The sequence below is a fragment of the Carassius auratus genome, chromosome 43 (genome assembly GCF_003368295.1).
Source record: "Carassius auratus strain Wakin chromosome 43, ASM336829v1, whole genome shotgun sequence".
In the NCBI taxonomy this organism is placed as follows: domain Eukaryota; kingdom Metazoa; phylum Chordata; class Actinopteri; order Cypriniformes; family Cyprinidae; genus Carassius; species Carassius auratus.
This window is the reverse complement of record NC_039285.1, coordinates 16,889,393-16,915,784: the sequence shown is the minus strand read 5'-3', so window position 1 is coordinate 16,915,784 and position 26,392 is coordinate 16,889,393. Positions and strand designations below refer to the sequence as shown.

Here is a 26,392-nt window from a genome sequence, read left to right as displayed (position 1 = left end):
GATGACCCTCCAAATCAGACAACTCCAAAGTTGGTTTGAGTTCTGCAATGATAAACACAGACATCAATGGTTTTAATGAAATAAGCATGTAATCACACTGTTGTTGCATCAAAATGTGAAGTAAACAGGCAGGACACAACAGAAACATTTATTTTCTAAAAATAAATTACATAAATTTCAAAAGAATCATGCTCTCCTATGTGTCTGGGTTTCACAAGATGTGCATTTCACACATCACTGACATATTCCACAGAGTAGCAGCTTTAACTGAATGGAGCTTGTGCACAAAAAACTAATTATCAAAATAAACTTCTTAAGAAATTCCTCCAAAACCCAAGGTGGGTTGGGTATAGCGAAGATTTTCTAAAGTGCTGTGACATATTTAAAAGAAATGGAATCATACAGGATGTCGAGATACTATCAAAAGGCAGTTTCTGTACGAATTGGTAATGGTAGCTGGGGTTCTCACACTTCATGATTTATAGTGTTTAACTTTTTTCTCTGTTGACTGACAAAACTCTAACCTGCTGTGAACCACAGGTCAATGTGAAAGGCTCAGGCAATGGTGAGAGCTACCAGAAGTGATTGTCTCATCTAGAAGGAGATAAAGAGTCTCTTGTGTTACAGGTAAAACATGGTGACAATTTCTTACAATTAATTTGTTAAGGTGCATCTAGACAGCATGATATATATATATTTTTTTAGGTTTATAGAACATAATATTTATGGATTGATTACATTTACATTTATACATTTATGTTTTTTATATATAAAGCTTTATGAACAGCACAGTCATGACTAGATGCAGAGAAAACAACAGTAAATCACATACTGACTTTGTAATGTGAATTCATTTCCAAAAGTTAAAACAGGTTATACATATATAACAGATATAAAAAGACATGGCAAAATGTACAGTTCTGCTCATGTATATCTAATTTACCTGCTACTATGTGCCTTGAACAAAAATGATTTACTATTACTAGCATGTCAAACTTTGTCAAATCCAATGTCTGGGTTCTTACTTAAAAGCACTTACTGAATCAACTTAAAACATTTTAAATAAATAAATGTAATTATTATTATTTATTTATTTACATTTTTTACATGATCGCATATGTATGGAATGGGATTTAGAATACTACAGCTGTGATATGCACCTGCTGACAACTGACACTTGAAATCCATCAAATTGCTTTTAAGTTACAGTAACAATAGTTCTCAGGAAGATATTGCAAATTCTGGAATCTGACGTGGACAATAAAAGAGGAATAAAATAATGAATTTATATTAGCACTGCATACAGATCTGTTCAAAATACTTACAAAACTGAACATAATGTTCATAAATGTCCTTTTTATGAAGACAATTTGCTGATTTTTTTTTTTTTTTTTTTTAGCATAAAATAACTTAAATTAAAGCTGTTCATAGCCAAGCCAGTACAATTGCAGTGTTTCATGGAAACAGACAGGACTTTACGGATTAGTCCTGTTCTGGCTTGTTGGTTTTTTTGACAGTAAGTACATGTGGGTGCTTCCTGATCAACTGGGTTGACGAGAATATAGATTTCTTTAATTTGTTTGAAACTATGAATAATGCAATGTTTCCATATGTGTGTGTTTATTCTAACTCTGAATAGAATAATGAGTGTTATTAGTTACACTGTAAGTAATTCATACTTTATTCTCAGACCTGGAAGAAACTTTAGAAGGATAGTGGACAAAGATCATATGCCTCAAACGAACACACTAAATTTAAACCTGTCTCTTAGGTGAGTTTGTTGACAGATCAGGTGGACGCTCAGGGAGAGAAGATTAGAGACCTGAATAATTCTCTTGAGGAATATCAACACAAGCTCAGCTCTACGGATGAGATGCTTCAACAGGTATTGGTAATATTTATTTAAAAAAGAAAAAAAGAGAAAAAAAAAAAATCATTGAGATGATTTTCATATTTTTAGTAGAACCTATTTCAAGCAATGATGAATTATGTTAAATACAAAGTATTTGCCTATGTCAGATTCAACAAGCAAAGGATAATTAAGAGCACTGAAACATTTAAATATTTACAACATTAATCATCTGCTGTTTATGACTATTATACCTGCTTAAAACCTAAAACCTGCTTACATTGCTTCACCCTAACTGGGAAGGCCCGGTTTCTTAACAGGCTTGGTAGATGTGTAAATAAGCAGTCATGCATTAAAATGGTTGGTGTGACAGTGAGTCTATTTCCAGGGACCTGAGCAATGTCTAGAGATCTATATATCAAAGAGACTTTAGATTGGGCATTCTTCTTAGATTTGCGATTCAGAAAATATAAAAATCTGGTTGCTCTAGTCTTGGTCTTTAAACTTTAAATTATTTTAAATGAATCAAATAGCTGCTTTAGAGAACCAGCTCACATTAATAAGAATCTGCACCTGATGTACCTCAGAAGGAAATTTGGCATCTGTGTGGAAATTATTTGGTGGGATTCCATGGAGAGTGGCCATTACATCACCTTGGCAACTCATATATTTAAGTAGCGGTGGTATTCCAGGGCCGACATCGACGTGGACATTGAAATTGAATTAGTTGAAAGCAGGTAACCAGTTTTTTCTTCTGTTATTAGTCAGGCAAGGATAGAGTAGGGGGAAGGGGAAATAAATATTCATGTGTTCTGCTAGTATGAAAGTAAGTGAGAGAAGCAGAACAGTCTTGAAGTTTTGGTGTTTCAGTAGACCTGCTTAAGACATTAGGACCATTTATGAAAATAAGATATTTCAAGGCATGGTAAGACTCCTGTACTTATTCATACCATTTTCAAGGGCAAAATTCACATACCGCTGCTTGTAAGTCTCATTTTCCTCATAAACTAATTGCATATTTCTGTTTAACTTCCCTTTGCTTTGAAAGCTCTATGGTTGATTAAATCTCCAGCGTTCAGATGGGAAGCGTTTTAGGGCATGTGCCTGTGGTCATTGAGGTTTTGGCCTTCAAAGGCAACTCTAATTCCAATGACATGGGCCTAATAGTTTCCATATGCCGTCTTTAAAAGACTCAAATGCTCACATAAAACTCAGCACTAGCTACTTACATTTTGAAGTGTTTTTCGGGCTTCTGTATTGTGAAATAGATTCCTGTTCAATGTCTGAGTTTAATTATCAAGATCAAAGAAGACAATATGCTGTTTTTTCTTCTTCTTTTTACACACAAAGAGTGCTCAAAGTTTTATTATAAGAAATCAACCACTTATTCAGTTGATTTGCAATGAAACAATTCAGTCAGTCTATTGTAATCAAGGCTGCAGCTGCTGGTGGCATATTCCAGGCAAGCATTTAGGTGATCATTACTTGGTGCTGATATGTATTTGGATTTCATTGTCTTCATTTGGGAAAATATTGTTTCACACAGGTATGTTGTGCCAAACGTGCCAAAACAAATTTCTTTCATTTTAGTTTTTAGCATTGATGTGGAATTTGAGATAACATGATATTTAAATCACTGCATTTTCACACCCTGCCTGTTTATTATACTCACATGTTATGCACTTTTCCCACTATGATGAGAACACTCAAGCTCTCTCTCATATGTCAGCCGCTGCGAGAGAAGTGGGTAAATATAGCCCTCATAACCTGTGTATATTTAGCCATTGTGGGACGGCAAAGTACAGAGATTTTGAACGGACTCTGTGCCTGTGATTTCCTTCGTTTCTCTTATTTGTCTGTGTTTACATGTACATTATATATTTGTGTGGACTATCATAGGAGCTTCTGAACAGGAGTTCTCGGGTGTCACAGAAGCTAGGATTGATGGGGGAAGTGTCTTGTCTAAAACAGAAGCTGGGGAACATGGAGGAGGAACACATTAACAGTGCTGAGAGACAACATAAAGCTGAGGTAAAACTCTGATTCAGTGTCTTATCCGCTGAAGCTTACTACTCAGTGGCTGTGTGCTGTATATATATATTGAATCAGAGCCTTGCAAACAAAGTCTTGTAAACTCTACTATAAAGAAATTAAATGTAAAACAAAGGGCTACTGGCACAAAAGTGTGCTTGTGTAAGCCTGTATTCGGACTTACAGTATTGTTCAAAATAATAGCAGTACAATGTGACTAACCAGAATAATCAAGGTTTTTAGTATATTTTTTATTGCTACGTGGCAAACAAGTTACCAGTAGGTTCAGTAGATTGTCAGAAAACAAACAAGACCCAGCATTCATGATATGCACGCTCTTAAGGCTGTGCAATTGGGCAATTAGTTGAAAGGGGTGTGTTCAAAAAAATAGCAGTGTCTACCTTTGACTGTACAAACTCAAAACTATTTTGTACAAACATTTTTTTTTTTCTGGGATTTAGCAATCCTGTGAATCACTAAACTAATATTTAGTTGTATGACCACAGTTTTTTAAAACTGCTTGACATCTGTGTGGCATGGAGTCAACCAACTTGTGGCACCTCTCAGCTGTTATTCCACTCCATGATTCTTTAACAACATTCCACAATTCATTCACATTTCTTGGTTTTGCTTCAGAAACAGCATTTTTGATATCACCCCACAAGTTCTCAATTGGATTAAGGTCTGGAGATTGGGCTGGCCACTCCATAACATTAATTTTATTGGTTTGGAACCAAGACTTTGCCCGTTTACTAGTGTGTTTTGGGTCATTGTCTTGTTGAAACAACCATTTCAAGGGCATGTCCTCTTCAGCATAGGGCAACATGACCTCTTCAAGTATTTTAACATATGCAAACTGATCCATGATCCCTGGTATGCGATAAATAGGCCCAACACCATAGTAGGAGAAACATGCCCATATCATGATGCTTGCACCTCCATGCTTCACTGTCTTCACTGTGTACTGTGGCTTGAATTCAGAGCTTGGGGGTCGTCTCACAAACTGCCTGTGGCCCTTGGACCCAAAAAGAACAATTTTACTCTCATCAGTCCACAAAATGTTCCTCCATTTCTCTTTAGGCCAGTTGATTTGTTCTTTGGCAAATTGTAACCTCTTCTGCACATGCCTTTTTTTTAACAGAGGGACTTTGCGGGGGATTCTTGAAAATAGATTAGCTTTACACAGACGTCTTCTAACTGTCACAGTACTTACAGGTAACTCCAGACTGTCTTTGATCATCCTGGAGGTGATCATTGGCTGAGCCTTTGCCATTCTGGTTATTCTTCTGTCCATTTTGATGGTTGTCTTCCGTTTTCTTCCACGTTTCTCTGGTTTTGCTCTCCATTTTAAGGCATTGGAGATCATTTTAGCTGAACAGCCTATCATTTTTTGCACCTCTTTATAGGTTTCCCCCTCTCTAATCAACTTTTTAACCAAAGTACGCTGTTCTTCTGAACAATGTCTTGAACGACCCATTTTCCTCAGCTTTCAAATGCATGTTCAACAAGTGTTGGCTTCATCCTTAAATAGGGGCCACCTGATTCACACCTGTTTCTTCACAAAATTGATGACCTCAGTGATTGAATGCCACACTGCTATTTTTTTGAACACACCCCTTTCAACTAATTCAACTAATTGCCCAATTGCACAGCCTTAAGAGCGTGCATATCATGAATGCTGGGTCTCATTTGTTTTCTGAGAATCTACTGAACCTACTGGTAACTTGTTTGCCACGTAGCAATAAAAAAATATACGAAAAACCTTGATTATTCTGGTTAGTCACATTGTACTGCTATTATTTTGAACAATACTGTATGTCAAATAATTTGTGTCTTGTGTCTTTTAATTTACAGTGTGCTTTTTTCAGGTAATTACTATGTTCAAAGTGACTACTGCAAAACAGAACTGGTTGATCTAAAATATACCTTCCATCTGAAATTACAATGTTAAGCTGCATGTGTTTGTGCAGCTGTGTACCTTTCATTTGACCATAATGTGCCTCATTAAATACAAGCAGGACAAATTTCAGTGTAATGGTCTTGAGCAGTCTAGTCTTTTTGACGAACAGCCAGAGTGTTTTTAGCATGGATAGAGTGTTAAGAATGACCTCAGCGTGATGTCTGACAACTGCTGGACTACACACAGTGAAAGAATGGCCCCAATTCAACCGTGAGAATTTCAGTGGATCCTCTCTCTCTCTCTCTCTCTCTCTCTCTCTCTCTCTCTCTCTCTCTAACACACACACACACGCACACACACACACAAGCACACACACACAAGGTCTTGGCTTTCTACCTGCTATAGATAGGCCAGTTTACCATCTAGTTTACCATGCTGTTGGTTATCATTTAAACTAGCTTTATTACATTTAGCTGATGCTACAGGAGCTGTTTGACAGTTGAATTTATTTGTATATACTTTATAAATGTTATAAATGTCATCCTTGTCTTTGCAGGTTTTTTTTTTTTTACTGCTTTTGGTGCATGACAAAGTTTTGTGGTTATTATAGGTAATGAAGCCATGTTGGTTCAAACAGAAAAGCCAACTTTCTCAGCTAATGAAAGCTTTATGCATTAAATTGTGAGTTAACTTGATATGTTTTTAAGGATTAGTGCACAGGTGATGAAGATATTTAAAATGCCACATTGGAAGCTGGTTTGTTTACCCACACAAAATATCCTGTACAATAAATGTATTTATTTTACTTATTTATTTAACAAAGCTCCTATAGTTGAGGCCTTGGCTTGTGTGAAATATCAGTGAGATATCTCTTTCAAAAAGAATTGTGTTTTGTTTAAAGTCTAGGTGGGCTATTAAACAAAGTTCATGAACGATCCTGAAATGTTCCATTGTATTAAACCAACCCAGTAACTGTCATGATCGTCGCTTTATATTGTTTCTTTTATTTCCTGGGTCCCATTCTCCATAAAATACATCTGATAAAAATTGACAAATTTTAAGACCTTTATAAGGCAACAGCCAAGTTTGAAAACAACCTTTGCCTGCCCACTGCCATTGGATGGAAAGTGAAGGTTGTTCAACCCTCCAAACCCTACAGGACGACTTCTGCTCTCGATGGACGAACGTATTCCTCTGCTTGGCAGGCCCCCTCAGGTCTACACTCCATGGTTGTGCTCCAAGTCTTTCTGGCCAAACTCCTACAGGCCATGGATGAGTCAGGACCTGATGATGCAGCTTTCAAGGAGCTGCACAGTGCTATGGACCTGGCTCTTAGGGCTACCAAGGCTGTTTTGACCTGCCGTTGAGGGGTTTGCAGTCTGAAAAGCCCTCGGTTGTGCCCTGAAGCACTACGTTCAGTTCTGCTATAGAAACAGTTTCACCAGCTCAAAGCAAAGTCAGGCTTCCACAGGCGTTACTTCCTTATCCCCAAAAAGGATGGTGGCCTCAATCTCAGATGCCTGAACCGTGCCCCCATGAAATGGGCATTCAAAATGACTGCACTGAAGCAGACCCTTTTGCAAATCAACACAGGAGACTGGTTCTTTTTGCTGGATCTGAAAGATGCTTAATTTAACATCCAGATAGCCCCCCATCACAGATGATTCTTGAGATTCGTTTTTGAGTGAGTGGCTTATCAACACATGGTCCTGCCCTTTGGACTTTTACGAAGTGCATAGACTAGGCCCTCTCCCCTTTGAGACAGATATAAATCCATATCCTGAATTACCTCGATGACTGGCTCATTTTAGGCTGAGCTAATAGCCCACATGTCCATCCTCCTTGGCCACTTAGAGCACCTGGGACTCAGGAAAATTTTTGCCTAGAGCTCTCTGTCCCCCAGCCAGCGAACTTCGTTCCTGGGGGCAGTTTTAGACTCAGTCCACATGAGGGCGATAGTCACGCCAGACCATGCACTAGCTATAGAGAAGTTCATGGCTTCCTTCAGAACTGGAGCCTCCTACCATCTCAAAAAAGTTTCAAATGATGCAGGGCCTCATGGCCTCTGCAGCACAGGTACTTCAGGTGGGCCTGCTCAGAATGAGACCACTTCAGTAATGGTTGAGACCTCTAATTCCGCCCCATGAGTGGCATCATGAATGCATCCGCATCAGGGTGGGAAGCTCTGTGTGAGGGCAGATTGTCCTATTGTAACTCCTCTCTCCCGGGTCCTCTCTGACACTCCTCGCACTCGCTCCGAGCGAGGCTCGAACCCAGGTCTCCAGCATGGGAGGCGGACGCGTCTGTCTGTCGCTAGTGCGTCTCTTGAGATCGGGGAGTGAGGTTTACCTGCACAGCACTACTCGCTGGCCTCCGTTAAACTATGGCTCCTAGATGAATGCGGAAGTGCAACAACACATTAAGGAGGACACGTTGGCACACAAATGGCTCAACCTCCTCCTGTATGCTTTTTCCCCGATCACCCTGATCCTCCGGGTAATCAGGTGATTCAGGAAGCACTGGCACAGAGTGCTTCTGGTGGCCCCACTCTGGAAGAACCATCTCTGGATCTCAGAGCTGTCTCAGCTGCTAACAGCAGCTCTGTGGCTTATTCCCCATGAGGCAGAACCACCTCCCTCAGGTGAACAAAATGATTTGGCACCCTCAGCCTGAGGTGTGGACACTGCACCTATGTCCTCTCAATCAGAATCAGTAGATCTCCCAGAGACCATCCTGAATACTATCTCACAGCCTAGAGCCCCATATATAGAGACACCTTAGAGACAATTTTCAAGTACTCAGTAACATGCTACATATCGCTGATATTGTCCTAATGACAAGAGCTGTTGAACAAGGGCCACTCTCCTTCCACACTCAAAGTCTATATGGCAGCTATACCAACTTCTCATGCTCCTATAGCTGGACAGTTGATGGGCCGGAACAACCTAGGTGTCCGTTTCCTGAGGGGATCCATCAGGCTCCATCCACCCCAGCGCCTCACGGTCGCTACATGGCATCTGCACACAGTCCAGATGTTTTTTTATTACCTTTCTGGACATGGACAGTACCGTACATACATTTTCAGTGGAGGGTCAGAAAGCTTAAGAGTCAATAATGACATAATTTTCATTTTTGGGGGAACTAATCCTTTAACAGTGAGAATTGGTCTCTAAAGTGTAACCTTTTGATTTTAAGGGGACATGTTCTTTTAATCTAGTATATTAGAGTTTTTTTTTTTTTTAAGAGTTAAAGAATTGACACCTCTTCCTGTGACTGTTTGTGAAAGTTTGTGAAAGCAATATACAAAATATATTTGAAACGTATATTTAAACTATGAACCTGATATTTGTAGTGGTACTAAACAGTGTTGATGTGTAATGACACTGACCGATAGTTATTATTCATATTATATAATGTTGCTATGCTTGATTGATAATGGTTGGTAAAAGAAAAGGACATGAGGAAAGGATATATCAGGACTTACATTTAGAAAACACAAAGGTGATTTTATAATCAAATTATTGAAGTAATCTCAAGAAAGCAGATAGGAAGGAAAACACTGTATGTTTGCCTATCATAATCCATTCTTTCCACTTTCTCTTACCTTTTTTTATCTGTTCTTCTCTATCACTATTCCATTCTGACAGAGTGTAGTGAATCTGATTAGCGAGCTTCAGGAGCAGATGTGTAGGATTCGGCAAGAGATCTCTAGTAAGATCCAAGAGAAGCCAGCGGAGATGGTCCCAGAAGAAGGTTGTGGCAGTGAGCCAGCGATTGCCTATCTGACTGAGCCAAAGCCAGTGGTGGGTCAGAGATCTGGACACACTTAAACACTGTGGAAATATGGTCACTGAGGAATAGAAAGTGTAGGCACCCCTTGGATCTTTAAAGTCACAGTCTGTAATCTGAAAAAAAAAAAAAAACTCCATGTGCTTATGAATTGGTGTCTAAATTGGTAACACTTTGACTGTCGATTTTAGACATTATGGTCACTATGAAACTTAATATCAACTACCAGTCAATGTGAGTATTAGTGGACAGTCTGCTTGAAATATCTTCTAAAACTTTATTTTAATGGTCCCTCAACAGACATTCTGCTAACTGCAAGTAACTTTACAAGTACATTTCAACTTAATCTACTGACCATAAACATAAATTAACAGTCTATGTATACCAGTGAAATAAATATATAATATATGTTAAAAAAAAAAAAAAAAAAGATGATATAAGATCATTGTTTTCCACCATATTACTCAAATTTAACTGTGTTAAGTAAAGGAAAAAAGAAGAAGAAAAAATGACAGCCATATGCCAGCAGAAACATGAAACAATGCATCCTATGGGAGTGTGTGTAATGTGTTTGAGTGTGTGTGCGTCTGCGTGTGTGTGTGTGTGTCTATGTGAGTTTTTTTCTACATTGGTGATATTCTCAGCCATTTGTCTGGGTATTGGATTGTTACAGATTTTGTGTATATACAGGTGCTGGTCATATAATTAAATATCATCAAAAGTTGATTTATTTCACAAATTCCATTCAAAAAGTGAAACTTGTATATTATATTCATTCATTACACAGAGTCTGATATATTTCCTTTTTTTCTATTAATTTTGATAATTATACTAACTGACAACTAAGGAAAATCCCAAATTCAGTATTTCAGAAAATTAGAATATTGTGAAAAGGTTCAATAATGAAGACACACAGTGCCACACTCTAATCAGCTTATTAACTCAAAACACATGTAAAGGCCTTTAAATTGTCTCTCAGTCTAGTTCTATAGGGTACAAAATCACGGGGAAGACTGCTGACTTGACAGTTGTCCATAAGACGATCATTGACACCTTGCACGAGACTTAAAATTTCAGTGCAAAAGAGGCTGGCTGTTCACAGAGCTCTGTGTCCAAGCACATTAATAGAGAGGCGAAGGGAAGGAAGAGATGAGGTAGAAAAAATTGTACAAGCAATGGGGATAACAGCACCCTGGAGAGGATTGTGAAACAAAACCCATTAAAAATGTGGGGGAGATTCACAAAAAGTGGACGGCAGCTGGAGTCAGTGCTTCAAGAATCACTACGCACAGATGTATGCAAGACATGGGTTTCAGCTGTCACATTCCTTGTGTCAAGCCACTCTTGAACAACAGACAGCATCAAAAGCCTCTCGCTTCAAAAAGGACTGGACTTCTGCTGAGTGGTCCAAAGTAATGTTCTCTGATGAACGTAAATTTTGCATTTCCTTTGGAAATCAGTGTCCCATAGTCTGGAGGAAGAGAGGAGAGGCACACAATCCATGTTGCTTGAGGTCCAGTGTAAAATTTCAACAGCCAGTGATTTGCTGGTGTTGGTCCACTCTGTATTCTGAGGTCCAAGGTCAACACAGCTGTAAACCATTACGTTTTAGAGCACTTCATGCTTCCTGCTGCTGACCAACTTTATGGAGATGCAGATTTCATTTTCCAACAGGACTTGGCACCTGCACACAGTGCCAAAGCTACCAGTACCAGGTTTAAGGACCATGGCATCCCTGTTCTTAATTGGCCAGCAAACTCGCAGTGCAGTAATTCAGGCAAAGGAGCCCCAACTAAGTATTGAGTGCTGTACATGCTCATACTTTTCAATGTTTATACTTTTCAGTTGGCCGAGATTTCAAAAAATCCTGTCTTTGTATTGGTCTTAAGTAATAGTCAAATTTTCTGAGATACTGAATTTGCGATTTTCCTTGGTTGTCAGTTATAATTATCAAAATTAAAATAAATAAACATTTGAAATATATCAGTATGTGTGTAAATGACATTCATTCCTATGTGGGTCAAAATGATCCACACAATTAAAAAAAAAAAAAATTGACTAATGAAGGTTATTGATATACTATGTTAGTTTAATATGAGGTCGAATAGAGCTGACCAGTGACCACCCACTTTTTTCTGAACTTTTGTTCTGGAATTATTTTTCCATTTATGTTTGACCATTTGAATATTTTGTAAACCATATTTAGAATTAAATACATTTCAGATGTTGCATTTTTGACTAGTTAATTTCAGATAAGCTGAAATGAGCTTATACAGAAGCATACATTATGTAATTGCCTTTTAAGTTCTGGGTGGGCCTGGACTTATTGGTAGTGCATAAACGTTTTTCTTTCTGAAGATTTGAATGTCAGTTTTATTCCAGAACATATTATCTGTATGTAGTTTTTTGGATGTGGTTATGTTAACATTTCTTAAAAATAATAATAATGATAAAAATAAATAATCTATTGCTTAACCCTTTCTAATGTTTAACGCAATGGTGCCCAATCCTGTTCCTGGAGATCCACCTTCCTGCAAAGTTCAGCTCCAGCCCTAATTTAATTAAACACACCTTAACCAGCTAATTAAGACGTGTGTTAGGGTTGGATCTAGACTCTCAGGATGCATGAATGCATACACAGAGAACTAATTATTGGTGAACTGAAACAGGTGTGAACTTATCCGAAACTATAGAAAATAACAGATGGCGGGAAAAATGGAAACAAAAGAATCTGGGTTGAACACAGGAACAAGGAAAAAAAAAAAAAAAAAACAGAGCCGAGCCGAGAAAGCACGTGATATTATTGAGATTTTAAGAGATTTAGGGCTTATTGGAACAATCAGACACACAGGAGATTCAGGGCTGGTTGGAAACACCAGTGATACAGGAGATACAGGGCTAGGCAGAGCCAGCAAAGATTTAATGCTGGGTGGATCCAGCAGACACACAGGAGATGCAGGGCTAGGCGGAACCAACAGAGACAGGAGATTCAGGACTGAGCAGATCTAGCAGACACATAAGAGATTCAGGGCAGACTCTAGTGCTTGGTGACACAGACTATATGCAGGGAAATATTTACTCCGAGGCGATCTGTGGCTCAGCCTCATGGTCTGTGGTGGACTCAGGCATTGCTGGTGCTGGGCTGGTGGCAGCGGCTTGAGTGCTAACCTCCTTCTAACACTCACAGATATTGATGTGACATACAGCCAAATATGGTCACCCATACTCAGAATTCGTGCTCTGCAACGCAGTGCACACACACAGCAGTAAACACACACACCCGGAGCAGTGGGCAGCCATTTATGCTGCAGCACCCAGGGAGCAGTTGGGGGTTCACTGCCTTGCTCAAGTGCACCTCAGTCGTGGTATTGCCGGTCTGAGACTCGAACCCACAACCTTAGTGATAGTAGTCAAACTCTCTAACCATTAAGCCACAGCTTCCCCAATATTGAAGGGGGAAACCATTGCGGAGGAGCACTTACTCCATGTACTCCATGAAAGTCCTTAGAGGCTTGTTTCTGGGAAAGCGCAGTCTTGTTTTTGCGTTGAGACATGTGTGGAATAACGCACACACAGGCAGACATCATCATAAGGGACAAGATGACAAAGGTCCAAAAAAAAGTCCTGTGTGTGCCTCTCTAGAGACTGGTTTCCCTGTGAGAGGAGGAAGATTATCTTCGCTATTTAAGTACTCTATTCTGTTACAGCTGGTTGCAAAAGTAGTAGTTGAAGCTGGATCTATTCACAGCAGTATTACAACTTACTGAACAAAACTCAGGATGCATGAAACAACCAAGTAGAATGCAACAATAACAGACAACTGAACTGAACCAAACACAGTGCTTAAAAACACAAATAATTAATCAGGGTGAACAGAAACAGCTGTACTAATCAGAAAGTACAGATACTATCAATTGGTGGCAAAATGGGAACAAAAGAAATTGGGTTAAACACAGGAACAAGGAAAACTAGAACAAAACCAAACATACATGTGACAGGCTGAAGGTATTTTTCCAGGAAAAGGAAATTGTTTTTATTAATCACTTAACCCCATGTCGTTCCAAACTAGTAAAAGCTCAGTTTGTCTTCGGAACACAATTTAAGATATGCCAGAAGGATTTCCTGTTTTTTCCTTGTGGCGCGGATGACACAGCAGAGTATAAACAGCATACGGTGCTATTGAGAGACACAGAGGAGACAGTTGACAAAGGAATTATTGAATTAAGTCGTTATTTTTGTTTTCTTCACTTAAAAAAGTGTTTCTGTTGCTTCATATAACCCATATTGCACGTCTGATGACAGATGGAGTGTTCTGACGACAATATCATAAATTAATTCATACATTTCATACCTTTCCTGGACCTTGTCACTGTTATTTACTTGGCAGTCTATGGTACAGTCTCAAGCCTCCAGATTTTAATCCAAAATACCGTAATTTGTGTCCCTAAGATGGCCAGATCTTTTATGGGTTTGGAACCACATGGGGGTAAGTGAATAATGACAAAATGTTAATTTTTGGGTGAACTAACCCTTTAACAATGGAAACCATATTACAGTAATGTAACACAATTGTGGGAGATTAGTATGTACATTATGCCATATAATTTACAATATAATGCATTATTTAAATATTTACTTGACAAAAAATATAATTTTGCTGTTTCCTTTTTTAATATGGTAACATTATTTTGGTGTGTGCATTATTACACAGAACCTGTATGAGGAGCTCAAGATGCTCAAGCATCGAGTTAACGAGCTGGAACAGGAGAAGATACAGTATGTTCAGAAGCTCAAGGTTACACAGGTACTGCCACACAAATGTGATTCATAATCTTTGTATCCTCTATGTCCTCACTTATGGTACAAAGGCCCAGATGTTGGCCCAAAGTTGTGGTTCACTTGACAAGCTTCTAATGTAGTGCCGAAATACATTTTTGGCTATACCACAATGAAGTGTTTCTTCTTTCTTAGGCAGAGTTCATGAGTTTACAACAGCTGTTGAGCTGTAAGAACTCTGAGATAGAAAGTCTACGGGCTCAACTGATCTGCAGAGCTCCGGTGTCTTTAGACAGCACAGAAAGAGGTACTGCTTTTTCGCTTTTTCTCTCAGATCTATCTAAAGGCCTGTCCTGATGCAGTCAAGACTAATGTTTAGCGCTTTGTGTTTTTCACATCTGTGTCTATTTAGTTGTGCATGTTAATGCATGTTAATTAGTGATTGGCCGATATTTATCCATTTGATATATTTGTCCTATAACTGTGTGAAGTTGTCTAGGTAACAAAAATAACAGTTCTGCTTTTTTTTAAATCAGTTGTTTGCCCAAATAATGACAGGCAGTGAGAGTGTTTAGGGAATGCATTCATTCCAAATGCATTCAGTTTTGCTACAGTAGCTACTATGTGTAAATAGCAGTATGTCTGGAAATGCAGTATTCATAAAATAGTAATTGAAACATAACTGCGTGACCTACTGCTACCGCAAAGTTCTGAAAAGCATGACTGATGTTGAAAACTTCATAGAGCATAATTTATTAGTGGTCAAAAATGAGTTTCTTCATCAAATGGTGGTATCAATCAAATGGTATATGCTCAGTACTCTGCTGGTGCATACAGTCATTATTCTTGTATTAATTAATTAATTCTCTTTGGTGCAATTATTGTGGCACATAAGTTACAAACTTAACCTTTAAATTTAATCTGCATTACATTGGCCATTAGCTGCCCTGCTGTTTAGATTTTGGTATTAGCTTTTGAAATATATATATAATTCATGTACTAATGTTAACAGCAGTTATTAGCAATTGCTGTATGTGTTTGCTGTGTTTTGTGGTAGCTGACAATGGTTCTTTTTCCTTACTACCATTCACTCACCATTAGAGGAGATATACAGAAGGAGACTCAACACCAAACGTAAGCTTGTTTATAATGCACATCCTCACACAAATTGCTAGAGAGATTAATGCAGAATTCATCTGTGCACATAAAACCATTTATGTATTTGATTGTGTTCTCAGTTGTCTCCTTGTTTTATGTGACCCTTTAAACTCATATCTGTATTTTATATAGCATCCTGTGAGCTGGTGAATTAAAAACTAAAAATTCATAAGCATTTATTGCTCCACTTAGCTTTCCTTGGAAAAGTTTAAGATCATTGGAATTCCTTTTTTCCATGTCTGTAAATCTTAATTATTTTCATGATAATAGATCTTAAACATTTGTGTGGTTTATGAAATCCAGACTGTGGTTACTACTTTGTAAGGATCTACTTTGTAGATCGTGAATAGTTTTGTGCATGGCTGTACCGTATTTCACATAAATATATAATTGGCTAAATCTCTTTTTACTTTGTCTTTTTCTTTTCCTTTTTTTTCTGTCAACAGATCAGGAGCTACAGAGGTTAAACACAAGAATGGATTCACTTATTGCCGCAAATCATGTAAAGGTAGATTTTCTTTTTCTTTTTTTAATGGTTTAAATGCTTAAAAAGGTGTGTATATATATATGGGCACACTGGGCCCTTTGTTCCTCACACTGCCCTGTTTTATATGGAATTAGGTGTGTTGAATGTTTGAGGAAATGAAGCCAGAACAAGTTTCCCCAGACATGTGCCAAATACTTGGACTTACAGCTTACTGTATTTTTTTTTTTTTTTTTTTTTGAATAATAAATAAATTATAAAATTTATCAATATGATTTTTCAGGATCGTCGAATAGAAGAGCTCACTCTCCTCCTGAGTCAGTTCAGACAGACGAATGACATCATGACTTTAGTTCAAGGTAAATTCAAAATAATTTTTTGCCTGTTTTATTAGACATTCAGAGGTCATATACCTAGCAAAACTATTTTAAGATGTTTGAACTGATCATTAAATGAAGAATGATTTGTTTGTTGGAAATGGCAATGGGATTAAATGATAATCAAATTAAATCTTACTTGTAGGGAGTTATGATAACATTAGGTTTTGAAATACCTAATTTCAGGAAGCTGTAGCATAGAAATGTAAGTATAACTGATGTCTTCCTCAGGCCCTGAATACAAATCAGTACAGAACAGCAACGATGAAGATGTAAAGCAGAACGGGACTGTAAAGACGAAGACTGTAATACACAAATCTCACTCTGAGGTGTGTGTATGTATTTGTGTGTGTGTGTGTGTGTGTGTGTGTGTGTGTTTGTGTGTGTGTGTGTGTGTGTGTGTGTGTGTGTGTGTGTGTGTGTGTGTGTGTGTGTAGGTTCATGAGTGTAAGTGACTGTTGACTTTGATTCATAATTTCCTGAACCATTTCTGATTTTTTCTTTTCCTTTTTTATCCTCTGGTAAAGTTGACCTTTAGTAGCTCAACACCTCTACTGTCATCTTCAGTTTCTTCTCAGAAAGATGAAAACTCCAGGTAACATAATCTGTACATCCTCCACATTTCAACCGGAAAATTACATGTGACATATAATTATTAACACTGTTTTACTCAGGTCCGTGAGTGTGGAAGACTTTAAAGGCAGCTCAGCACAAAAGGTTTGACCAAACAACCAATCTAATTTATTTACAGCTGTTGAGCTGTTGATAAAGAATTATTTCTTAATGGTCTGTGTGTGTGCTTTGCAAGGAGCTTTTTAAACCCTAAATTATGTTGACATGCCAAGGTTCCTTCCAGTGATTCACTCTTTTTTTCAGACTGTTGATGGGAAACTGGTAGAGCCTGTTCTTTCAGAGGAAGTATAGAAATCCTCATCCTAAGTTATTAATCTGTCATCACTATATTTACTCTTAATCTTCTAGTTGAATTAAAACGAAATAAGTTGGAATGACTGAAATCATGACCATGTTGTTGTTGGCAGTGATGTAATGCTGATGTTATAATAGGAGACTTTTGAAGATTAAACATGCTAAACGTCTACAACAGACAACATTACCTACACTTCACTTCTCACCCATTTTTATAGACTCAACCTGCTGATAATAGACATCTGACCCTCCCAACAATGCTGAGTCACCCAGAGAAGAGAGAGCGTGATATGAGTGACATATCAGACCAGAGGACCCCAGAAAACAAGGATGGAGACATCAACCTTAGTATGATTCTTAGTATGATGCTGATTATTTTAAGCCTTTCATAATAAAGCAGTATCAACCTGTTGATGATGGGAAAAAAATGTCAGAGAACAGATCATCTTAATTTGACTATTACCATAAAGTCAGTTCCATGCTGGAGCTTTTTCAAGCAGATTACTGTCTTATAAAAGTCCACCTGAATGACTATTTTGACTTTTTATGCAACTTTTATTAGAGCCGGTACTATGTCTTGAAACATATTTTAAGTAGTTACCCACCCATCTCTGGTGAATTTTAAAGTTTGAATGTATTTCTTTCCTCCACCCTTATTTTGGAGCAAAACCACTTCTATCATTCCTGAAACCCTGTGCCTTTAATAGACTCTAATGAAAGGATCTTCATCAGGAGCAAGAGCTATCATATGGGCCCCACCTGTTTTTCAGGACCCACCCTGTAACTGAAGCTTGACTGAAGGGAGGCAAATCATTGCCAGATGCCCAAACATGCTTTGACAGGCAGGGAGACTAGAGACTGGCCTTTGAAAACCTGTTCCGTTAGTCTCTGCTGCTCCATTAGCACAGCTGCTTAAATTTAATTTATTTTAATTTATAAAAATTAGCTAAAAAAAAAAAAAAAGATTTGTCTTTTGTAATTGCATGCCAATTCATGTGTATATCATAGCTAAAATTAAAACTGTGTAATAGGGCTGAATGCCACAATCAAATCTCTCCCTCATTTAATTCCTTTTACTCACTGTGTTAATTTTTAAAAAGACTGTATTTACAGGAATATTCCAGTTTATTCACCACTACTATGGTTTTCTGTATTACTGTATAAAATAAATTAAATCCATCTCTTAGTTTGTAAAAAGGAATGGAAAAAATGTTGACAGTAATGCTCTTTTAGTTAAAGCCATTGCGGTCAAGCATGCAGTACTGCAATTAAATATCCAATTGTTACGCTATTACAAAAGTATAACCATAACACTTCACTCTAACATTACAGATGTTAACATAGGATTCATCACTCTACTACCTTGTCTTTGTAAAAACATTTCCAGTCTAAAAAACACATGCTATTATTGCTTGTTCAAGATATGCACAAAAATAACATCCAGCTATAAAATGCATAAATAACTGATAATAAAGGAAAATTCCATAATTTATTATTATTATTATTATTTATACTTAGTATTTTTATTTATTTAATTGCTTACTGCATGTGTGTCCCCCACAGGAATTACAGAGAAAATAAAGGACACAACCAGTTCTGATCTTTCTTCAGTGTCTTCAGGAGTCGACTCTGGCCAGCAGTCTCCCGTGTTACAAGAAAACATCAAAAATAGCAGCATACGCAAACTTTGGGGAAAGTGAGTTGATTATGACGAAGGGCAATTACAAAATTGAATTATGAAAATGCTACAATTACTTGCGTCTTCCCTGTTTCTAAGTGAAACCAGTGTAAACCAAACATCTGACAGGGTGTGTTTGTTTTGAGGATGAAGAGGCCAGGTGTGCTTTCAGATGACATTGAGCCCATTCAGTTCAAGAGAGGAGGCTTCAGGGCCACAGCTGGGCCTCGTCTAACACGGGCCCCTGATTCTGGACGCTCATCCCGGTAAAGTTCCCTTCATGAACGGACCGGGCCAGAGGCGCAATAGACTTTGGAGGGGTAATACCTCCTTCATATAACAAATAAATGTAATTGCTCTAATGATGTTATTATCTTCTTATTGTTAGTGCACACACATCTTTCTCTAAGTGGACGACAGAGCAGGTGTGTGGTTGGCTGGAGGACAGTGGTTTGGGGCAGTATGTCAGTTTGGCCCGTCAGTGGGTGGACAGTGGACAAACCCTTCTCTCTGCCACTCCACGGGACCTTGAGAAGGTAATTTTTACTAGTATAATTTTATTTTGGTTATGTAGCTGTTTTCTGCCACCTTTCAATTTTAAATTGGTCTGTCACTATGGATTGTATTAGTAACGGTAATCTGCTTGGAAAATGTTTGTTAGCAAGATGATAAATCTTGCACTCTCCAACCATAATATCAGCAAAGCTGTCATAATGAAAACTGAACAACACAATACAACAATGTAAAATTATCAACCATATCTATCGATTGTGTATGTGTATATGTGTGGGTGTGTGTGTGTGTGTGTGTGTGTTTGTATATATATATATATATATATATATATATGTATGCATGTATATACACAGTACAGACCTAAAGTTTGGACACACCTTCTCATTCAAAGAGTTTTCTTTATTTTCATGACTATGAAAATTGTAGATTCACACTGAAGGCATCAAAACTATAAATTAACACATATGGAATTATATACATAAAAAAAATGTGAAACAACTGAAAATATGTCATATTCTAGGTTCTTCAAAGTAGCCACCTTTTGCTCTGATTACTGCTTTGCACACTCTTGGCATTCTCTTGATGAGCTTCAAGAGGTAGTCTCCTGAAATGGTCTTCCAACAGTCTTGAAGGAGATTCCTGTGGATGCCTTCAGTGTGACTCTACAATTTTCATAGTCATGAAAATAAAGAAAACTCTTTGAATGAAAAGGTGTATAATGTGCCATTTAAAATCTAAAATCAACCACACAAAATATGCTGGTGTGCATGAAAGTCTCACAGAAATGGTACAGTTCCGGTGACTCTAATGTTCTGTTTTCAACAGGAGATTTGTATTAAACATCCTCTGCACAGAAAAAAGCTGCAACTGGCTCTCAGAGCTTTTAGTAACAAGACAATGGAGAAATCTTCAGAACTGGATCACATCTGGGTTACACGTATGTACTCAGAAAATACCGTAGCTAGATTTTCACTTCCCGAAGAAAAGCAAAAAGGGATCATTAAAGTTTTAGGATTTAGTTCTGTGAAATTACATATTTCAGTATTGAAATAAGGACATGTTTTTTGCCAAAATGTTTCCACTGCCCCATTTTCCATCTGCAGACTGGCTTGATGACATCGGTTTACCACAGTACAAAGATCAGTTCTATGAAGGCAAGGTTGATGGCCGCATGCTACAGTACCTAACAGTGGTAAGATCAAAAGTTTCCTCCTACCCCGTGTTAAAAATGCAATGTAACAATATTTTTCAAATGCACATATTTAACTGCTTTAGAAATTAATGTTCTTTTCCAACAGAATGATCTCTTATTCCTGAAAGTCACCAGTCAACTCCATCATCTGAGCATTAAATGTGCCATCCATGTCCTCCACGTTAACAAATTTAACCCAAACTGCTTGAGACGCAGGCCAGGGGATGAGGTAAGACAAATTGCCTATTCAAAATTAATAATTTCAGCTCTACTGCAGGCATGCAGAATTATATGGGATACTTACATCAGCACAAACATATGCAAGTGTAATCTATGTAAATATATTCTCATAAATTCAAAACATAAATTTACATATGCGACCCTGGACCATAAAACCAGGCTTAAGACGTTGGGGTATATTTTTAGCAGTAGCCAAAAAAAAAAAAAAAAAAAAACTTGTATGGGTCAACATTATCGGCTCAGAAGATACTCCTCTCACTCAGAGCAGTTTACATCACTGGGAACTTGAATCAGGGAGCAGACATCCTGTTGAGCTAGGGGCGGAGTCCCAGGGAGTAGAGGCTCCATCTTGATATGATGGAGCAGGCGGTGGATTTTTGTGAATCTTGAGAATTCATCAGCTTTGACTGGTGACGATAACTTTATTATTTAAATACACTTTAACTGGTCACTTTGTCTCAGACCAATATAAACATGCTATCGGTATCACTCCTGGGTTACTTTTTTCCGGGTCAGGTTCACTCACCAGCAGTCCTTCTCTCTCTCTCACCTAATCCTGTTTCTTCTGGCGTTACATACTCTCTCCACGCCAATTACTGAAACAAGACACATGTGTTGATTATTTCCGTCCAAACCACTCACTCACCGTTCCTCTCCTAATTCTCTCTCCTGCTGCCGACTTCACTAAAGTGACCCATTTCTGTGTTGTTTTTGAGGTTTGTGTTTAGATTATTGTACGGTTGGAAGATCCAAACATGGCCTATTTTAAGATTTCTAACAGATTCAGTCACTTACTGATTTTCTGTTGGTATTTGATATCTGTTGGTATTTGATAGAATCCATGATGCCATGTATCTAAACAAGATGTTCAGGACCTCCAGCAGAAATATAGGCCCACAACATCAAAAATACAACAGTATATTTAATTGTACACATAGGGTACTTTTTATTTCTGTGTTCACCAAACTCATCTTGAGTGTTTGCTGCTAAAAAGCTAATTTTTTTGTTTCATCTCACCATAGAAACCAGTCATGTCTGATAACTGAATATGCTTTAGTTTTTTTTTTTTTTTTTTTTGGATGAGCTAGGAGAATCTTTCTTGAAACCCTCCCAAACAACATGTGGTGATGTAGGCCCAGCTAGCAGGGAACATTCTCATAACTTTGCCTAACATTACGTAAAATATGTTCTAAGAATGTTTATAATAATAATTAAAAAAAAGTTCCTATAACGTTAAGTGAAAACAAAGCTAGAACATTATTCCTGCAACATTTTGAGGATGTTGTGAGGATGTTGTTGAGGTAACATAATATAAAATGTTATCAAAAACACATTGGCACAATGTTTCAAGATAACAAATGAAGAACATTCTCTCAGCCACATTAGTAGAATGTTCTAAGAAACATCATAGAGGCTTGAGGTCATGAAATGTTTTAATGTGACGGTTTAACAAAGATCAACTATTTTATTCACAACATTTTGAGGATGTTGTCGAGGTAACAGATTATTAGAGGTTTCCAAAAACATATTGGCACAATGTTTCTAGACAACAAAAGTAGAACATTCTCTCTGCCACATTAGCAGAATGGTTTAAGAACATCATTGAGACTTGAGGTGATCAAATGTTTTGTTTAAAACATTTTTCCAATGTGACAGTCTAACAAAGATAGAACATTTTATCTGCAACATTTTGAGGATGTTGTTGAGGTAACAGATTATAAAATATTGTCAATAAAACATTGTGACAATGTTTCAAGATAACAAAAGGAAGAAAATTATCTCAAACCACATTAGGAGAACGTTACAAGAACAACATTGAGGCTTGAGGTGATAAAAAGTTTCAATGAAACATTCTTCTAATGTGATGGAACATAGAAAGTTTTATCCGCCACATTTTGTGGATATTTTGAGAATGTTGTTGAGGAAACAGATTATAAAATGTTGTCAGTAAAACAATGTGACAATGTTTCAAGACAACAAAGAACATTCTCTCAGCCACATTAGGAGAACGTTATACGAACATTGAGGCTCGAGATGATGAAATGTTTCAATAAAACATTTTTCTAATATGATGGTTTAACAAAGACCGAACATTTTACCTCCAACATTTTGAGGATGTTGTTCTGGTAATAATAATTACACAATTATCTTTTGCTTCACATTAGAAATATATTATTTATTTTTTTTTTTCTCATTTTCATGGCTGATTAAGGAATTTTGGGCTTTGTTTTCATTCCTCTTTATATTTATGTGAGACAGGAAACCATGGCTGGATAATTTCATTTTTATAACTACACTGGCTTTCTCAAAATTGTGAATATGAATGGGAATAACCTTCAGAGATATTTTACTCATAAAAATTTCTAGGGGTGCCAATAATTGTGTCCGATGAGTATTTGAGAAAAACCTTTATTTCATAATGATATTTCCCCTCATTTTCAATTCTTATTATCCAATGAAAGGATACATTTTTGTGATTTGTTTTAAATAAAAGATCAAAAGGATTTACAATGCAGATTAATTTTTACAGCCTTCTTTGGTCATATATACAAAGGGTGCCGATATTTTTGCCCATGACTGTATATGGTATGAATTTATAACTTAATGAGGATGTATAATATATTGTCTTAATATAATACAATATATTGGCAATATATGACAACAGCACTCGTGATATAGGGATATATGTCATGTGTTACATTACTGTATATACAAAGCATCGATAAATCTTGAAACCCTGTGAACACTGAAGACACTGAAAGACTACATTTCCTTTGGTTCTGCAGAATAAGACATCTCCATCTGAGGTGGTGCAGTGGTCCAACCATCGTGTGATGGAGTGGTTGAGATCAGTGGATTTGGCTGAATATGCTCCAAACCTGAGAGGCAGCGGCGTTCATGGAGGCCTAATTGTGAGTCAGCATTACTAGTGCTATTGCTAATGATGATTAAATATTTTAGTGCATTATATATATATATATATATATATATATATATATATATATATATATATATATATATATATATATATATATATATATATAATAAATCACTGAGCCACACAAAAAAAAAAAAAAACAACCAACAAACAAACATACAAAAAAAAAAAAAAAATTTTTCAGTGTCACATAGTAGAAACATTTTATGCATGGTATTTTAGCTATTTTAAGTTGTCGTTTTGATCATAATAAACAAACTGATTTTACTTTAGCTGTAACATTACAATATCAAACATGACTATTTGGGGTGAAATATCCCTTTAATTTGTCTGTATTTGCTTATCAGATCCTGGAGCCTCGCTTTCATTCTGAGACCTTGGCCATGCTGCTAAACATCCCTCCACAGAAGACCCTCCTAAGACGCCACCTCACCACTAACTTTAACACACTGGTGGGACCTCAGGCCCAGCAGGAGAAACAGGAATTTGCAAACGCCAGTGGGCATGCACCCCTTACCACCACTGCCAAAGTCAGGGTATGATATTCCAAACAAAATAATACATTTTATGCTAGATATAAGTTGCAAGAATAATTTTTGTCATGTTGTAATTTTATTCATTTCTCTGTCTTAGCCAAAGAAGCTTGGTTTTACTAATTTCCGACAACTAAGAAAGCTCAGGATGGATGAATCAGCTGATTATATCTGCCCCATGGATACATGGAAACCACCAGCCATGAGTGGAACACCAAAGCGGCCATATGGAAGTTTCAGGGGGATCAGCCCCATCCTGGCCAGAGATTCAGACAGTCTGGAGCAAGTTGGGTCTAAAAACTGATTCAATGCTTCTTCAATTGAGCCAAACAATGACATACTGCCAGCACTGCTGTAACTCCACTCTGCTGCTTGAAAAACATCAGCATTAACACCATCAGGAGAAGCCCAGAACTGATTCTTCATTGTATCATCTGGGAATGCTGGACATGACTGACCATGGGCTCTGAAAAGCATGGGTATTTTATTTTATTTTATTTTATTTTATTTTGTCTGTCTTTAGGTAGTTTCAATGCTGAAATACCACTTTGACACTTGATTTGAGTTTTTTTTTGATTTTATTACTTTTAATAAATCATTTATACCTATCCTTACAATGTATAAATTATTGTATTACCTTAAAAAAAGTTTTGAAATGACCAATAAACTGTTTCTTTATTTTTCTCTGGCTTTTATGCTATGAAAAGTCATCTGTATAGGAAAACATGTATTCCATTTAGAAATTATGCATTATAAGATCAGTAACACTAGAATGCTGTTCCATCAAACTACAAGTGAGTAATGCAATATCAACATTCTAATTACTGAATTAAAAATACATGTCTGTTACTATGAATAGGGAACTAGATGCTTTGTTATTAGGTGATGCTGTGGAAACACACCCCAGATGTGGAGTGTTCTAAAGCCTGTATAGAAACTAGGGATGGTTTATGCCTGATATTGCAATTTTAAGTATCTGCTGATGCCAATCTGATACCAGTATTGGTATTTTTTATTTTTTTTTTCAGTTTACTATACACATTTCCACATTTTTTTTTTTTTTTTAGTATTATTATTATTGTTTTTATCTTGACAGAAATAATCATGGGCAATGTTATGTACACTATCAGATTTGGATTGATCCCATCTGACTGATACCCGATCTGACAAAATGGTTAGTGTTGGACCTTGGATCAATGCATACCTAATAGAAACAAACCAATTCATTGGCTGAGAGAACTGACACCACACCTCAATGCACTGTGCCACTAAAGCCCCTTTCACGCTGCCATTCCGGCAAATACAAGGGTAAAGTGCTACTGCAATTGGTCCCTGGTCGCTAGATTTGGCACTTTCACACTGCCAGTGATGACCCGGTATATGTGCGTGCTTTCACACACAACCGTTGAAGATCCCGTAACGACACGCAAACTACCCTGGCTATAAGGCCGGCTCAAGAAGTGAGCTTTTTATTATTATTATTATAACTACAAAATAACATCATAGTTGGAGCCTTCCAATAGACTCTGGCTGCAGACTCTCAAACACATATACGCTCAGTCACATGCACTCTACACCAGTGTTTTTGTATGTCTCCATTAACTGACACACTCCTAATGAGCTTAATCAGGTGTGTTTAAAAAGGGAGACATACATAATGTGCAGAGTGAGATTGGTGACAGGGGGTCACAGATTACACAACTTCTTAAAAGAAAGAAATGCCAACACCTCTGTCTGGTCTACAGTCATCTGGTTTCACAACCAAACACATGTGAGAAGCAGTGTTGGAGGTAATGCATTACAAGTAACGTACGTTACATAATCAGATTTATTTTTTCAAGTAACTAGTAAAGTAACGCATTACCTTTTAATTTACGGGAAAAAAAATCTGAGTTACTTTTTCCCCCATTTATTGACTGACAGTTCTCCTGTCTCAATGTTTAGAGAAATCTGAAGTACAGAGGCATTGTATGCGCTGAATGAACATGATGTTACGGTAGTTTTAGA

The 26,392-nt window shown here is 37.3% G+C and overlaps 1 protein-coding gene across 2 annotated transcripts; it reads left to right on the top strand.

The window, feature by feature from the left end:
* The first annotated feature begins 341 nt into the window (after nucleotides 1–341).
* On the top strand, nucleotides 342–25,039 carry ppfibp2a (PPFIA binding protein 2a). Of its 2 annotated transcripts, none has more exons than XM_026231251.1 (22): nucleotides 342–627; nucleotides 1,772–1,885; nucleotides 3,749–3,880; nucleotides 9,428–9,583; nucleotides 14,281–14,373; nucleotides 14,541–14,652; nucleotides 15,447–15,479; nucleotides 15,950–16,011; nucleotides 16,271–16,346; nucleotides 16,596–16,693; nucleotides 16,892–16,959; nucleotides 17,039–17,081; nucleotides 17,510–17,639; nucleotides 18,855–18,987; nucleotides 19,116–19,235; nucleotides 19,358–19,505; nucleotides 20,308–20,419; nucleotides 20,586–20,674; nucleotides 20,781–20,903; nucleotides 23,701–23,826; nucleotides 24,200–24,388; nucleotides 24,486–25,039. In XM_026231251.1, exons 2-22 carry the CDS (start codon nucleotides 1,874–1,876, stop codon nucleotides 24,687–24,689), a joined length of 2,259 nt encoding a protein of 752 aa, XP_026087036.1. In that variant the 5' UTR covers nucleotides 342–627; nucleotides 1,772–1,873; the 3' UTR covers nucleotides 24,690–25,039. The 2 variants fall into 2 exon arrangements, with proteins under 2 accessions (XP_026087036.1, XP_026087035.1); XM_026231250.1 differs by lacking the exon at nucleotides 342–627 and adding an exon at nucleotides 1,611–1,664.
* Nucleotides 25,040–26,392: the final 1,353 nt, after the last annotated feature.